Source organism: Phyllobates terribilis, unplaced genomic scaffold (assembly GCF_046119375.1).
Source record: "Phyllobates terribilis strain yellow unplaced genomic scaffold, ASM4611937v1 Scaffold_8__6_contigs__length_399053987, whole genome shotgun sequence".
In the NCBI taxonomy this organism is placed as follows: domain Eukaryota; kingdom Metazoa; phylum Chordata; class Amphibia; order Anura; family Dendrobatidae; genus Phyllobates; species Phyllobates terribilis.
This window is the reverse complement of record NW_027362768.1, coordinates 30,553,590-30,571,789: the sequence shown is the minus strand read 5'-3', so window position 1 is coordinate 30,571,789 and position 18,200 is coordinate 30,553,590. Positions and strand designations below refer to the sequence as shown.

General features: G+C 44.7%; 1 protein-coding gene across 4 annotated transcripts in view; it reads right to left on the bottom strand.

Annotated features, from left to right (window-relative positions):
* LOC141156359 (coagulation factor XIII B chain-like) overlaps positions 1 to 18,200 on the bottom strand; it is a 234,619-nt gene that overhangs the window by 119,127 nt on the left and 97,292 nt on the right. For 3 of the 4 annotated variants that reach the window (XM_073642552.1, XM_073642549.1, XM_073642550.1), the window contains exon 5: positions 382 to 567. The exons of the other annotated variant lie outside the window; for it this stretch is intronic. In XM_073642552.1, the coding sequence (XP_073498653.1) occupies positions 382 to 567 (186 nt within the window). The remainder of the gene's footprint in view (positions 1 to 381; positions 568 to 18,200) is intronic. 4 annotated transcript variants of the gene reach the window in all.

The following is an 18,200-nucleotide window of genomic DNA, read 5'->3' as shown; positions in this document are numbered from 1 at the left end:
GAGCCGGCACACTGCAGCTTTTCTGAGCGGGCTGTAAGCTTGATGCCCGCTCAGAGAACGGCCAAATCCCGGTCCGGGGCAGGCAGAATGCTGCCGCCAGGGGAGACACATTGGACCACCGCATTAGGCGGCCAGACTGCGTCCCCCTGCCCCTCCCCCGGATACGCCCCTGCTCCTCTGGGAAATTTAATATGCAAATTGCTTCTTCAGAGAGGAAGAGGACTTGAACTCTATAGTGCCTAGAAGCAATAGATTGGCCTATTTCATAGATAATTAAGTAAATTGTTGCTGGATCTCACAGTCTTTAATGCCAGAATAGGTGCAACCAAGAAGGCTTTTTATGGTATACAATATATTAGAATAAATAAGTTCAGAACTTACTAACACATTGAGGTGGTGATGTCCATTGTCCATTTTTACAAGTTACAAATTGTGTGCCATAAAGCTGAAAACCAGGCTTGCATTTTATAGTTTCTTTGTCTCCACTGAAATAGTCATTTTTGTGCTTTATGACTTGTATATTCATAGGTTGTGGTGGGGGTGGACACTTGACTCTTTCATCAGAGGCTGCAACATGACATAAAATAAATGAGCACTGATCATATCTGTCTCATACTACAGTCCTTAAAAAAGTACTCCCATGAAAATGTTTTATTATTAATATGTGTATATGTAAAGTAGAAGAAATGGGCCAGCACACCTGTTGATATAGGTGCAATGTGTAGGTGCAAATTCACACTGTGGCCTGTTTATACCTTCATGACCAGGTCAAATTTTACAATTCTGACCAGTGTCACTTCATGAAGTAATAGTTTTATTAAGTTGTTTTCTAGAGACATATTGTACTTCATGGTAGTGGTAAAATTTGTTTGATATGACTTGCGTGTATTTGTGAAAATATTGGAAATTTGGTGAAAATGTAGAAAATTTTGCAATTTTAAAACTTTTAATTTTTCTGCCCTTAAACCAGAGAGTTATGTTACACAAAATAGTTAATAAATAACATTTACCACATGTCTACTTTACATCTGCATCAGTTTTGAAACATAATTTTTTGGGGGTTAGGAAGTCATAAGGGTTAAAAATTTATCAGCAATTTCTCATTTTTCTAACAAAATTTAAAAAAACATTTTTAAGGACCACATCACATTTGAAGTGACTTTGGAGGGCCTATATGACAAAAAATACCCAAAAGTGGCACCATTCTAAGAACTGAACCCCTTAAAGTCCTCAAAACCACATTCAAGAAGTTTGCTAACCCTTCAGGTGCTTCACAGGAACTGTTGGAATGTGGAAGAAAAAAATGAACATTTTACTTTTTTTTCAGCAAAATTTTACTATAGCTCCAAGTTGTTTACTTTCACAAAGGTAAGAGGAGAAAATGCACAGTAAAGTTTGTTGTGAGATTTCTCCTGACTACGCCGATACCCAAAATGTGAAGGAAAACTACTGTTTGTGCACATGGCAGGGCTCGAAGGGAAGGAGCGCCATTTGACTTTTTGAACCCAAAAATTTGCTGGAATCATTAGCAGACACCATGTCGCGTTTGGAGAGCGCTTGATGTGCCTAAACTTTAAAAATCCCCCACAAGTGACCTCATTTTGGAAACTAGACCCCTCAATAAATGTATCTAGATGTGTGATGAGCACCTTGAACCCCCAGGTGCTTCACAAAAGTTTACAATGTAGAGCCTTGAAAATAAAAAAATCACATTTTTCCCACAAAAATACTTTTTTAGGCCCACATTTATTTTGACTTTCACAAGGGTAACAGGAGAAAATGGAACCCAAAATTTGTTGTGCAATTTCTCCTGAGTACGCAGATACCTGATATGTGGGGGAAAACTACTGTTTGGGCACACGGCAGGGCTCAGAAAGTAAGGAATGATGTTTTGGAAAGCAGACTTGAATGGAATGGTCTGAGGATGTCATGTCATATTTGGAGAGCCCCTGATGTGCCTAAACAGTGGAAACCCCCCACTAGTGACCCCATTTTGGAAACTATACCCCTCAAGGAATTTATCTAGACAAGTGGTGAGTACCTTGAACCCTCTGGTACTTCATAGAATTGTACAATGTTGATCTGTGAAAATGAAAAATATATATTTTTCCCGCAAAAATGTTGTTTTAGCCCCATATTTTTTCATTTTCCCAAGGATAGTGAGAGAAAATGGACCCCAAAATTAGTTGTGCACTCTCACCATATTGGGGTTCAGATTTTGCTGGAATGCTTTGAGGGTGTCATGTCACAATGGAAGAACCCCTAAGGTGCCAGAATATCAGAAATACCCCCATAAGTGATCTAATTTTACAAACTACACCCTCCAGTTTATTCATCTATGGGTGCAGTGATCATATTGACACCACAGGTGTGTCACAGAATTTTATACCATTGGGCAGTGAAGAAAAAATAATTCAATTTTTATCACCAAAATTTTGTTTTGGCCCCAGATTTCACATTTTCACACAGTGAAATGGGTAAAAATGGCACCAAAATTTGTCCCACTATTTCTGCTGAATGTAGAAATACCTAATATGTGGCTGTACAGTACTGCTTAGGCAAACAGCAAGACTCGGGAGGGACGGAGAGCTATTTGCCTTCTGGAGCACAGATTTTCCTAGGATAGTTTGCGGACTCCATATAAAGAGCATCTAAGTACTATAACAGCAGAATCCCCCCTCAAGAGAACCCGTTTTGGAAATCATACCTCTTTGGGAATTTATCTACACATGTAGTGATGATTTTGACTCCTTGGGTGTTTTCCAGAAACAAGGAGCAGTGGATGTTGCTGGATGAAAATTGCAAACTGCCATTAAAGTGTCCAGTACATTGTAGTGCCCATATATTGTAGTGCCCAGTCATTTTGAATGTGAACATAAATCCTCTAAAACTCAATTTTATTAATCAATATTAAAAACACCAAAAAAAAATCCTTTTGTGATAGAAAGGATCTATCTCAGTCACAATATTGTGACTGAAAAAAGACAATGATGAAGAAAAAACCAACATCCCTACAGGATTTGAATAAGCCCAATCAGGCACCGATAGTATATAATACACTTAACTCGACCTGGTAAAAGCCTGATCAGTTCCTGCCTAGCATATGGGTTGGCACTCTATGACAACGATATTGGCGCCCCTGTTCCTCGGCGGCTGTCCCTACCATTCCCTGTTCCGCCCTAAGATGGTGAGCTATATACAGAAAAAGGTGACTGCCTATTCTAATACACTATAGTTACAGCACTGAGATAACACACAGGTACATTTATCCATGCATAATATTGTTAGAACTTATCTCATAAATCTGGGAACTGCCTCAACGCATTTCCCCGTCCTATCGGTTCATCAGGAGGCCAGGTAGTAAAGTGTCCAGAGAAAGAGCAGTGATGCTTGATTCAGCAGTGCATAATGGATTGTGGCAGGCTATGGTCCTTCACCATATGGTTCTATTTAAATATATACACAGATGAGATATTCATCATTGACATCCGCCCACTCATTACAGACAAATATCCCAACCATATGGTCTTATGTACCTCCGGACTCTATTGCACATGTTGATCCCGCAAGCACTGGAGGCTGAGTTGTTAAATAGAGTGCGCATGTGCTAGTACGACACATCCAGACCGGAAGTAGCAGTTGCGTTCCAGCGTGGAGCGCAATACATCCGGTCAGACCCCACGCGCAGGCGCACAGCCCCCAGCACATGTTGTCCATCCTAACCACAGGCGCTGATAGCATAGCGCTGCGGTGGTCTATAATATAGTTGCGGTGATTGCCGAAATAGCAAGTGCATAGCAATCAGTTACTGAAGGCATGATGGTACAGTTTATCATGTCAAAAAAATTGACTGCCTACTTATGGCTACTAATCACATTGCCAAGGGCTGACATAGAGCAATAGAATACAGATATCAACACGCCATATCAGTCAAGATGATTCTGTCTGTAGGAGACATTTGTCCATGTGTGGAGAGAGAATGTAAAGACAAATCATTAGGGCCAGCTAATTAGTTATCCATCCAATAAAGATATAGAGGTGGATACACATTACCAAAATTAGATGTAAGATACATATCAATTCCATAATAGAAATTCCTCAAAGTTGAGGACATAGAGAAAGACAATTTATAGAAATAAGCCCATAATGAGGCGGAGGTCAAGGAGACCACCAGACTTAAAGAGCAGGGTCATGGAGTATGGGGAGTATGTCCAGTGGGAGACACGGCGAGGGGATACTTCACAAAAAACATACATATGAGAGCTGTACATTTAATCCTTTCGGAGATACTGACTGTAATCTATATATCCACTCAGCTTCTTTTCTCAGAATGGTTTTATCCAAATTTCCACCTCTTATCTTGGGTCTAATCAATTCGATCATATTAAATGATATTTCTTTCAGTCGTTCCCCATGGATTTCATTCATATGACGTGCAATCGGTGTGTCACATTTGTATCTAATGTCTCCCAAGTGCTCACCCACTCATGTCCGCATCTCCCTTAAGGTCTTCCCTACATAATCCTTGGGACAAGTACATGTCGCCTTGTAGACCACCCCTTTAGATCTACAATTACCAAATTCCCTGATTGAGAAGGATTTGTTCGTAGATGAATTTGAGAATGTTTTACAGACTACCATCCAGTCACATTTACTGCAATTTCCACACCTACAGTGGTGGCCAAAAGTATTGGCACCCCTGCAATTCTGTCAGATAATACTCAGTTTTTCCTGAAAATGATTGCAATCACAAATTCTTTAGTATTATTATCTTCATTTAATTTGCTTGCAAGGAAAAAACACAAGAGAGAATGAAGCAAAAATCAAATCATTGATCATTTCACACAAAACTCCAAAAATGGGCCAGACAAAAGTATTGGCACCCTCAGCCTAATACTTGGTTGCACAACCTTTAGCCAAAATAACTGCGAACAACCGCTTCCGGTAACCATCAATGAGTTTCTTACAATGCTCTGCTGGAATTGTAGACCATTCTACTTTGGCAAACTGCTCCAGGTCCCTGATATTTGAAGGGTGCCTTCTCCAAACTGCCATTTTGAGATCTCTCCACAGGTGTTCTATGGGATTCAGGTCTGGACTCATTGCTGGCCACCTTAGAAGTCTCCAGTGCGTTCTCTCAAACCATTTTATAGTGCTTTTGGAAGTGTGTTTTGGGTCATTGTCCTGCTGGAAGACCCATGACCTCTGAGGGAGACCCAGCTTTCTCACACTGGGCCCTACATTATGCTGAAAAATTTGTTGGTAGTCTTCAGACTTCATAATGCCATGCACACGGTCAAGCAGTCCAGTGCCTGAGGCAGCAAAGCAACCCCAAAACATCAGGAAACCTCCACCATGTTTGACTGTAGGGACCGTGTTCTTTTCTTTGAATGCCTCTTTTTTTTTCCTGTACACTCTATGTTGATGCTTTTTCCCAAAAAGCTCTACTTTTGTCTCAGAGAACATTCTTCCAAAATGTTTTAGGCTTTCTCGGGTAAGTTTTGGCAAACTCCAGCCTGGCTTTTTTATGTCTCAGGGTAAGAAGTGGGGTCTTCCTGGGTATCCTACCATACAGTCCCTTTTCATTCAGACGCCGACGGATAGTACGGGTTGACACTGTTGTACCCTCGGACTGCAGGGCAGCTTGAACTTGTTTGGATGTCAGTCGAGGTTCTTTATCGACCATCCGCACAATCTTGCATTGAAATCTCTCGTCAATTTTTCTTTTCCGTCCACATCTAGGGAGGTTAGCCACAGTGCCATGGGCTTTAAACTTCTTGATGACACTGCGCACGGAAGACACAGGAACATTCAGGTCTTTGGAGATGGACTTGTAGCCTTGAGATTGCTCATGCTTCCTCACAATTTGGTTTCTCAAGTCCTCAGACAGTTCTTTGGTCTTCTTTCTTTTCTCCATGCTCAATGTGGTACACACAAGGACACAGGACAGAGGTTGAGTCAACTTTAATCCATGTTAACTGGCTGCAAGTGTGATTTAGTTATTGCCAACACCTGTTAGGTGCCAATACTTTTGTCCACCCCCTTTTTTAGGTTTGGTGTGGAATTATATCCAATTTGGCTTTAGGACAATTATTTTTGTGTTTTTTCATTGAAGACAAATTAAATGAAGATAATACCAAAGAATTTGTGATTGCAATCATTTTCAGAAAGAAACTGAGTATTATCTGACAGAATTGCAGGGGTGCCAATACTTTTGGCCACCACTGTATACTAGCCACAGGATTTTCTCTTCAGCCAGGTCCCTGGTCTTGGAGGTCATTGATATAGGCTATGGACCAGACGGTCACCTATTGATCTGCCCCTCCTATATGTAATACTCGGGGAATGAGGGATAAGACCCTTTATATTTGGGTCTGCCAGGAGAATTCCCCAATGTTTCCTTAGTATACATGAGAGTCTTTCAGACTGATTGTCAAAAGTGCCTATTATCCTCAGCACCTCCTTCCCTAGTTTTTCAATCATTAGTGCTGACCAATCGGGACCATCTCTCCCTACTTAGTGCCTCTGAGGAAGATTTTTTCAGGACCTTGCATGGGTATCCTCTCTCACGGAACCTGTAATATAAATCATTGGCCTGCTCCCTGAAGACTCCAGTTTTGGTACAGTTCCTTCTCATACAAAGAAACTGACCCTTCGGAATACCCCGTTTGAGAGCCTCAGAATGATGGCTATCCCAGTCAAGAAAACTATTTGTAGCAGTAGGTTTGTGATAAGTACATGTAGTGATGGAACCATCCCTCTCCTTATTTATTCTCACATCGAGGAAGGCAATACTGTTGCTTTGACATTCAGATGTAAATCTCAGTCCGATATTGTTTATATTGATAGTTTCCATAAATCTTTTAAACTCAGTCTCTGGGCCAGACCAAAACACCAAGATGTCACCGATGTATCTGGCCCAGAGGCCGACATACGGATGCCACCACCTGTCCTCACCTCCAAATATGATTGTTTCCTCCCACCAGCCCAGGAGCAGATTGGCATACGTGGGGATACAGGGGCTCCCCATTGCTGTGCCCCTGAGCTGGTGGAAGTACTTGCCATCAAAGAGGAAGTAGTTGTGAGTAGAGTTGAGCCACCCCCGTAGTGTTCGAGTTCGGTTCGTCGAACTGTTCGTCGAACACCTTTGAACACCGTTAAAACCAATGGCAGGTAAACAAAAACACATAGAAACATAGAAAACACCTTCAAAAGGTGTCCAAAAGCTGACAAACTGCTCAGAAGATACAACTAACACATGGAAAAGTGACAAGTACATATAGTCATGCGAAAAGAAAAGAGGTGGAGGAGTAAAAGGAGGGGGAGACGAAGATATAGGCATGTCATGCCTTTCTAAAACCAAAAAGTGCGAAGCTGACACGGCCAGTCCTTTCCTGCCCTTGCGACCTCCGTGTCGCCGAGTGTGTGCCAGAGCTGTGGTGGACCCTGACGGCCAGCCCCCCTCTCCCAATACTGGTGCCTGTCCGCTGGTGGGTCGAGCGAGCTCCCCTGTGGTGGAGGCAGGTCTAAGCTTTTTAATTTAAATTGTCTCTGTAATTTGAATGAGTACACTTTAAATCCTTTTACAAGGATCTATTGGAGGGCAAGTCTGATGCCAGCAGCCGCGGGAATTCCAGCTCCAGTAGCGTCCACTAAAGCTGCTGCAGTTAAAAAGCTTTTATAAGGATCGAGCTTGGCGGTCCACCGCAAGGGGTCCTACCACCAGTCCCAGCCCCTGTGCCTTGGGGTGCCTCCCCGATGCTCTTCACTGAGTGTCCCGGGGGCCCGAAGCATTTCCTTTGAAAAAATTAAGTGTCCAAACTACAGGTGGTGTAGCTTGCTTAACAGGTGGGATAATCCGCTGACTAGCAGACACTGCTGCTAGGTCCAAACTATTTCCTGGGCTAGATGCAGTTAAAAATTTGTAATTAGATCTACAGGCGGTGGCTACTCCGCTGACTAGCAGACACTGCTACTAGGCCCAAAGTATTGCCTGGGCTAGATGCAGTTAAAAATTTGTAATTAGATACTCTCGTTGAATGCTGAGAAAGCATTCCATAGAGTCTCCTGGCACGCCATATATTATTCTCTTAAAAAGCTTGGGGTAGGGATCTAGGGGACCCTTTTATAGCCAAGATCATGGCCCTGTATCGCAATCCGTCAGCTAGACTGAAGATAAATGGAACATTTTCATCACCTTTCATAATCACCAATTGGACAAGGCAGGGATGTCCTCTGTCCCGTCTCTTATACATCCTAGTGATGGAGCACCTGCTCTCATTAATTCGCGATAACCCCAATATTAGGTGGATTGAGGTGAGAGGCACTGAGTATAAGTGCTCTGCATTTGCTGATGATGTCCTAGTATATATCACTCAATCACATATATCCATCCCTGCTGTTATGGCTGAAATAGATCACTTTGTTACATGGTCAAATTTTAAAATCAATGCAGAGAAGTCTGAGGCCCTCGATGTCTCCCTCCCCAAATCCATACAGGATTCCATCCAGTCCAACTTTCCCTTTGCCTGTCCCTCACAGGGTATCAAATACTTAGGAATTCGTATTCATAGAGACCTCTCCCGTCTATTTTATCTTAATTTTGGGCTCTTTATTGAACAACTCCATAAAGATCTTACTTCTTGGACGGTGAAGGATTTTTCCTGGTTCGGCAGAATAAGTATACTAAAAATGAACGTCCTACCTAAACTCTTATACCTCTTCCAAACCATTCTTGTGGTAATTCCATCAAATTTTTGGAAAAGACTACGCAGTAGCTTTTAGTCTCCCCAGGATGACACAGGTGGGGCAAATGGTGGTTGTCCCGGCCCACTAGGCCGCATTGTAGCACAGTGAGCTTCGCACTGCAACTTATGCTTCATATCCATGTGACGGTTCATGCATGAAGTACTCAAACTATGGATTTTTTGGCCTCTACTTTGCTTTTGGTGACAAATGTTACAGATAACACGAGTTGGGTCATCCTTAGCGATCTGAAAAAATGCACAGGCTATGCAAGGTTTAGAGCCCATGCGACTCTGCTACTAGCAATACTATCAAATGATTGGCTGGGTTAGATGCCGAGCGTCTGGGTTTGGTTGGGGGTCCCCACAGTCTGCCTAGGCTAGATGCAGTTAAAAATTCTCATTAGATACACAGGCGGTGCAGCTTGCTTTGCAGCTGGGCTAATACGCCCAAAGTATTGGTAGACTCTAATCTAAATAAGGAAGGATTCACTGACTGTGGTGGCCCCTCCGTGTGCCGTGGCGATTGGTGGAGATTTGGTGGATGATTATAGGAGAAATCTCCTTAATAGAGAAAGTTGGTGGATTTATACTTTAAATACACGTGTACCAGCGGGTTTAAACATCAGACATGATTTGATGTATCATTATGAGTGATCATTTATAGATTATTATTATATATATGTTCCTTTTTTCTTCTTTTCTTCTTCTTTTTGATTATTTACATTTATATGCATTGTTTCTATGCTATACGATTTTAACATGGTATGTGTGTTAAAATTTCTGATTAACTCAGCCTTGAACAGGTGCATAGCAGGACATGACATATAAATACCACTTCCTTGCTGTTTTTTTGCTATGCAATGATTAAGAACTCGTATATATATTGTGCAGAAAGTAGGGTGAAAGTCCGCCCAGGCGGGAGGAAATTGGAGTTTCATAGCACATATTTGAACTGGAGAGGTATTAGAGGCCTGCAATGGCCACAGGTACTAATGGAGGTAATCAAGGTAGGGAGAGAGGCAAGAGGTCCGGTCATCTTAGTTATACAGGCCGGGGGAAACGACATAGCTTATCACAAGAGTGCATAACTGATGGCAATAATGAAACTAGACACTGAGCGCTTCAGAGAATTTTTCACAAAACTAACTATAGTATGGTCCGAGATTGTGCCGAGAACGGTATGGCAAGGTGCGTGAGACATCACGGCCATTGAACGGACAAGGCAGGTAATAAATATTCGGATGGCAAAATTTATAAGAGACAGAGGCTGTGTAGTGATACGACACCGACAACTGGAAGGAGATAAAGCAGGCCTCATACAGCCCGACGGTGTTCACTTAATGGATATTGGACTGGACATATTACTGTCAGGACTCCAGAACGGAGTGGAACAAGCGTTAAGAGTGATGGATGGGGGTCGGAGTCCTGCATACAAGTAAGCAGGATCCTCCGTGGCCTGGAAATAGAAAGGACATGTTGGAGAGTTACACTTGTTGGCCAACTTGCTGTTGTGGAGACTGGAGACACAGGGCATGCTGCAACAAGCTGAATTATTTTAGAAATAAAATGCATTTCTAATGGAATGAGTATAAACAGTTAATAAAGCTGTGACCGATCCTCACCCATCCAGTTGTAAGAGTTACATGATTGTATTGTCAATGAAAGGGGGGCGTTAGGGGGCTGAGCGTCTGGGTTTGGTTAGGGGTCCCCACAGTCTGCCTAGGCTAGATGCATTTGACGCGCCCCCTGGGCCTGTGCTGTGCAGGGGGATACCCGGAGCCGGATCGCTGGGGGTTGTAGTCTCAATGTGGCGGTGACCCGGTCCGTGCCCAGGGCGGTCAAACCAGTGGCAGTCTATTGGTATTGTAATTGTCCGAATACGCCACCCGTGGATTGCGGTCAGTGGGGACCGCTGCTGCGCTGCAGACCGCTGAGGCTGATGTTGTTTGCGCAGCCGAGTATGGGATAACTCCCCACGGGAGAAGTATTGCCTCAGGGCAGCTAAGGTGGATGATGGGAGTGATGGTGTGAGCGTCCCAGTAGTAATGGTGCTGGTGCGGCAAGGAATCACAGAGACGTGTGGTGCAGTTCAGGGTCTTTACTGATGGTATAAAGCAGACCCTCCCAGGAGTACTGGTTAGCAGTAGGGGCCTGGTCAGTCTGTGAGCAAGCAGGATCTCCCCTGACCAGGTGGAGTTGTAGGCCTCTCCGACTATCTGCACTCTTTCCTGGCTACCTTGCTCTATGCGGGTAGAAGTAGCCCACGTCCCTGAGTATACCGTGTGGTGCTCACCCGTATGGCCGGTGACTTGGGGTCTTCCGTTAGCCTTCGCTTCACGATGGCGGTGCTGGTCCCTTGCTTGTGACCGTGCCTTCGGGTTTCTAAGGCCAGAGGACATGGAATCCCCTGCCGGTTGGATTCTGCTGCTGGACCTGGATGTCCCCACAGCCTCGGACTCCGTGTCCGGGTTAGTGTCTTCAGCCAAGGCGAGCTTTCTAGCTTCCAGCCTCTGGCACTCGCTCCTGCTCCTACAGAGCTCCTAGTTCTTCCTTTCCCTGTGTCTGGAACTCAACTCTTTCTGACTTAATCCCGCCCCAGACCCAGTTTATAAGGGCAGATTCCTCCCCTCCCAGGTCTGGGTGGGCCGTGTTGCATGCTTAGGGCTCCTGACCAGAGAAACCTCCCACTTGCTCTCAGACATAATATCTCTATTACTGTGGCAACCAGACCCCTGGGGTGTCACACATTTAAAAATCATTATTAGATACACAGGCGGTGCAGCTTGCTTCGCAGCTGGGTTACTACGCTGACTAGCAGACACTGAAGCTTTGGAGCAGACCTCTGAGTCAACAGCTGTTCAGACTCAACCATCTGTGTTACCCCAAGCCATAGTGTATGTATTTTCTTACGGTTAAAAGGGGAGGCGGGAGACCCAACCCACCTCTAATTGACGATGGCAACGTCACGTAAAACAAAGCAAGGGGACTCCAAAAAGAGTCTCCATTTTTTCCAAAAATTTGTGGCACAGACACCACTTAAGTGGCATCAATTGCCCCAGAGTTGCTTAAAACGGTTGGTTAGAATGAGTACCACACACTGCTACTATGCCCAAAATTATTTTCCAGACAAGATGCAGCTAAAAATTATTAGTAATTTGCAAGCTGGTGGAGCTTAGTATAGATGGCATAATAGAATGAGTACCGCACACAGCTACAGGCCCAAAATTATTTTCCAGACAAGATGAAGCTAAAAATTATTAGTGATTTGCAAGCTGGTGGAGCTTAGTATAGATGGCATAATAGAATGAGTACGGCACACTGCTATAGGCCCAAAATTATTTTCCAGACAAGAGGCAGCTAAAAATTATTAGTAATTTGAAAGCTTAAAATGGTTGGTGAGGTGATTTTACTAAATCCTCAAGCTTTTACTCTCCCCAGGATGACACAGGGGTAGAAAAGTCCTTGCGGATCCATGATTTGTCCATCTTTATGAACGTGAGTCTGTCTACATTCTCAGTGGACTGCCACGTGCGCTTATCTGTCAGCACACCACCAGCAGCGCTGAACACACGTTCAGAGAGAACGCTGACTGCGGGGCATGACAAGATCTCCAAGGCGTTAGTGGCGAGCTCCGGCCATTTATCCAGATTGGAAGCCCAAAAAGAGCAAGGGTCCAGTGACACAGTCATGGCTTTGATGTTTACTTGGAGATACTCCTGTACCATCGTCTCTAGGCGTTGACAATGTGTCAGACTTCTTGTCTCCTGTGGCCTTGCAAAGGATGGGCTAAAAAAGCTGTGAAATGATTCCGCAAAATTGCTGTTACCAGCAGATACTGTGTTTCTGTTATGGTTTGAGTGCTGAACACTCGAAAGTCCCATGGTTGGCAAGTTAGAACTGTGAAATTCACTACGTGCACCACTGGTGTTTTGTGGAAAATCACATGTAAGATTCTGCAACAGTCTCTGCTTATACTCCTGCATGCGTGAATCCCTTTCTATGGCAGGAATTGTTTTGGCAAATTTACTTTTGTACAGGGGATCAAAGAGTGTGGCAACCCAGTAGTCAGGATTATTTCGAATTCTGACAATTCGAGGGTCATGTTTCAGGTAGTACAGCAAGAAGGCACTCATGTGTCTTGCGCATCCAGGAGCACCAAGTCCCTGTTGTGTTGGTGGCGAGGTAACAATCATGCTTCCTTCCTCTGCCCTCTCCCCCCAACCTCGCACAACAGAAATGTGATCAAGGTGTCCCTCATCTGATGAGTCTTCCATCAGTTCGTCCTCCACTTCTTCCTGGGCTCCTGCACCTTCCTCACTAGTTTGGCTGCTACCATGCGCCCTGGTAAAACCATCTCCCCCACCCTCACATGCCTGCCGCCTTGGTGCTGCCGACCGTCTGGACCTCGCAGATGCTATCCCTTCAGCATACAACTCCTCCTCCTCTACTTCCTCCACCTCCTCTTGTCCCACCACCTGACTCTGAATTCTGTTTAACATGTGCTCCAGCATGTAAATCACCAGAATAGTCATGCTGATAATGGCATCGTCAGCCCTAAACATCTTCGTCGCCATTTCAAAACTGTGCAGAAGGGTGCATAGGTCCCTAATCTGGGACCACTCCTCCAGCGTGATTTGCCCCACCTCTGGATCTCGTTGGCCCAGGCTATACATCACAACGTATTGCACCAGGGCTTGTCAGTGCTGCCACAGTCGCTGCAACATGTGCAGAGTTGAATTCCACCGGGTAGGCACATCGCATTTTAGCCGGTGAAGTGGCAGGCCCAACGACTTCTGTAGAGATGTAAGTCGCTGAGCTGCGGGATGCAAACGGCGGAAGTGAGCACACAGAGACCATGCCCTCTGCAGAAGGCCATCTAGTCTGGGATAGTGGGCTAAAAATTGCTGGACAACCAGGTTCAGCACGTGAGCCATACAAGGCACGTGTGTGACATTGCCCCGGCGAAGGGCCGCACCGAGGTTTGCAGCATTGTCGCACACGGCCTTCCCTGGTTGCAGGTCCAGTGGAGACAACCATTCATGAAACTGGTTCTCCAGAGCTGACCACAACTCCTCAGCTGTGTGACTCACATTTCCCAGACATTTCAAAGTAAAAACCGCCTGATGACGTTGAGCCCTGCTGCCAGCATAGTAAGGAGGTGTGCAGGATCCCTTCTGCGCAGTTAGAAAGCATGTGGCATGACCAGACAGGCTTTGGGTGCAGGTGGAGGACCGAGAAAAGGTTGAGGAGGCAGAAGCAGTGGAGGAACTTTCAGATTAAGAGGATTGACGCACAACTCGTGGGGACGGCAAGACTTGGACAGCAGCCCCTTGTCCTGCTGTCTCCATAGTTACCCAGTGCCCAGTCAGCGACATGTAACGCCCCTGTCCATGCCTACTCGTCCAAGTGTCTGTGGTGAAATGCACCCTGTCACACACAGAGTTTCTCAAAGAAGCGGTGATGTTGTGTTCGACAGGCTGGTGGAGTGCAGGCACACCTTTCTTTGAGAAGTGGTGCCGACTGGGCATCTGGTACTGGGGCGCTGCGACGGACATAAGGTCTCGAAAATACTCTGTGTCCACCAGGCGGAAAGGCAGCATTTCTGTAGCCAAGAGCTTGCAGATGGTGAAATTCAACCTCTTAGCTTTCTCATGGCTAGGAGGAAATGGTCTTTTACTTATCCACATCTGAGGGACCGAGGGCTGGCTGTTGTGCTTAGACAGGGTTGAGAAGGGTGTCCCCGGCAAAATGCCGGTCTGTGAGGAAAATGCAGGCGGAAAAGTTAGATTGCCTTGATCCAAAGGTGGTGCTCTCGATGTCGGAGAGCGCTCAACACCAGCTGGTGTTTCCACTTCCAAATGAAATGATGACCTGAAAATCACACTGGCTGTTGCGGGTAAAGAAGTGGCAGGTCTGCGTCCAAAAACATGTGTGACTGCTGTCCCCCCAGTCACAGAGGATGAAGAGGCCGCGGATGCACAAGATGGGGCAGACGGTGGTTGGCCCGGCCCGGCCGCATTGTAGCACAGTGAGCTTCCCACTGCAACTTATGCTTCATATCCATGTGACGGTTCAAGCATTAAGTACTCAAACTATTGATTTTTTGGCCTCTACTTAGCATTTGGTGACAAATGTTATAGATAACACGAGTTGGGTCATCCTTATCGATCTGAAAAAATGCTCAGGCTATGCAAGGCTTAGCATCCATGCGACCTGAAGAGCCACCACGACTTGTGGTCAGACGCAGAGTTGTGTTTGAGGATGCAGGTGTTGACTTGCTTCCAGTACTACGTCTCTGTCCAGGAAGGCACAACCTGACCTCGTCGTCTCTAGCATCCTCCTCCACCTCCTCTGCTGACCTCATCGACTGGCTGACTGTGGGTTGACAGTAAGTGGGATCTGCAACCTTGTCATCATCACCCTGTGTGTTCTCACACCGGTCGTCCTCAGAGCCAACCTCTTCCTGCCCTGACAAAAAACTAAAGTTGTCGCTCCAATCAGGTATTTGAGTCTCATCATCGTCTTCCTCATTGTCTCCACCAACAAGAGTTACAGTTTGGGAACGAGAGTCTACATTATGGTCAGAACCTTCTGCGTCTGGTCCTGGATCCGACTCATAAAGACTCTGGGCATCAGTGCAGATCATTTCCTCGTCTGGATTCACAGAAGCTCTGGAGCCGACCTCTGATTCCCAGGCTATAGTATGAGTAAACAGCTCTGCAGACTCAACCATCTGTTCTACCCCATACTCAGACGGGCAGCTGGAGACTTGGGAGCTGTGAGGAAGCAAGTGCGATTGGGGTGACACCTCTGAGGACTGGAGTATTGTGATGTTGAAGTTGAGGTGGAGGAGAGCCCACTTAAAGGAGCACTTGATATCCGTTGAAGCACCTGCTGTTTTTGTGCCTCATCTGGAATTTGTAGTGATTAGCATGGCCGTAAGAAAGGGATCATATCACATTGTCCGCTAAAAGAAGTAGACATCTTAGTTTGGCTGGAAGATGGTCTTTCTTCTGCAGATGTTACTGTTGCTTTAACACCTACCCCACGGACACAACCTTTTTTTCCCTTCCCAAAAAGCCTATTCCCCTTTCCACCAGCAGCAGGCCTTTTTCCACTCATTTTGGTGGTTAACTAATTGACAACTCTGGAGTTGTTTGCACAAAAAACGATGGATGGGAACCGAGCAGAGCTGAGTGGCCAAACTGTGGTATTAGCCCAAAAGGATTGGCTGGGTTAGATGCAGTAAAACAATTTTATTACATACACAGGTGGTGGAGCTTAGTATAGATGGACTAATAGAATGAGTCCCACACACTGCTACAAGCCCAAAATTATTTTCCGAGCTAGATGCAGATAAAAATTATTTGTAATTTGCAAGCTGGTGGAGCTTAGTATAGATGGACTAAGAATAAGTCCAACACACTGCTACAAGCCCAAAATTATTTTCCGAGCTAGATGCAGCTAAAAATTATTTGTAATTTGCAAGCTGGTGGAGCTTAGTATAGATGGATTAAGAATAAGTCCCACACACTGCTACAAGCCCAAAATTATTTTCCGAGCTAGATGCAGATAAAAATTATTTGTAATTTGCAAACTGGTGGAGCTTAGTATAGATGGACTAAGAATAAGTCCCACACACTGCTACAAGCCCAAAGTTATTTTCTGAGCTATATGCAGATAAAAATTATTTGTAATTTGCAAGCTGGTGGAGCTTAGTATAGATGGACTAAGAATAAGTCCCACACATTGTTACAAGCCCAAAATTATTTTCCGAGCTAGATGCAGATAAAAATTATTTCTAATTTGCAAGCTGGTGGAGCTTAGTATAGATGGACTAAGAATAAGTCCCACACACTGACACAAGCCCAAAATTATTTTCCGAGCTAGATGCAGCTAAAAATTATTTGTAATTTGAAAGCTGGTGGAGCTTAGTATAGATGGACTAAGAATAAGTCCCACACACTGCTACAAGCCCAAAATTATTTTCCGAGCTAGATTCAGATAAAAATTATTACTAATTTGCAATCTGGTGGAGCTTAGTATAGATGGCCTAATAGAATGATGCTATGCCCAAAAGGTTTTACTTGGCTAGGTGCAGTAAAAAAATTGTATTCTATACACAGGTGGTGTAGCTTGCAACACAGATACGCTACTCAACTAACTAACACACACTGCAAGAGGCCAAAAAGGATTTGCTTAGCTAGATTTAGCCAAATGCTGTGAAAAACATTTGCACAGCACTGGCACAGACCTGCCTGGCAAAAAGTCCTAGGAAATACTGTAACCTAGTCCTCAAAAGGACTGCAATTACAATTAGTCCCTACTCCCAACCTATCTATTTAAGAGCACAGACCTGCCTGCTAAAAGTCGTAGGAAATGCTGTAACCTAGTCCTCAAAAGGACTGCAATCATAACTATTCCCTACTCCCAAGCTATCTGTATATTTCTGAGAAAATTGGCTTGAAATTAACACTGAAAGTATAGCGCACACAGCAACAGCGGTGCCGTCTAACACGCAGCTGCAGCAGTGAGAAAATGGTGGCGATGGGGAAAATGGCTGGGTCTTATAGGGCAAGGACATGTGACATACACAGCCAATGACACATGCCCTTGCTTGTGTGAAAAAAAGCAGTTCGCTCCGTGTGTGCGCTGCTGATAGGCTGACAGATTGCACCTCCCCACTGTAAATGCGAGAAAGAGAAAAAAAAATGGAGATCTTCATTATTTATGCAGAGATCCATCCCCTGCCCCTCCCCCCACCCCACTGTACACTCAAACTGCGTATTAACATTGATTATCAGCATTACTGTGAAAAAATCCAGTTATGATTTTGGTGCATGAACAGTTATCGAACATAACCTCGAACAGCCGGATTTTTTTCAAATCGTTCGTGTTCGCCGAACGGCTCGAACACCACTCAAAACAGCTCGAATTTGAGATTGGCGAACAGTTCGAGTCGAACACCGCTCATTCATCTCTATTTGTAGTAATTCCTTCACCAATCCATTATGATCATAGCATTCCACTGCTCTAGTCCTCAAATAGTGTCCAACTGCCTGAATGCCGGCCTCGTGAGGGATGCTGCTATATAGGGCCTCCACTTCAATAGAGGCCAAGATGGTATCACTCTCTACAGCAACCCACTCGAGTTGGGAAAGCAGGTGTAAGGTGTGACGAACATGTGTGGGTAAGGAGGTGACAAACGGGCCTACAATTCTATCAATGTATATTCCAACGTTTTGCGTCAGGGAGTCAATGACCTTTCAAGGGACTAAGGCCCTTGTGGACCTTAGGAAGGGCATAAAAAGTGGATACAGTTGGCATCTAAGGGTTAAGATACCAAAAGTTTGGACACACCTCATTTAAAGATTTTTATGTATTTTCTTGACTATGAAAATTGTACATTCACACTGAAGGCATCAAAACTATGAATTAACACATGTGGAATTA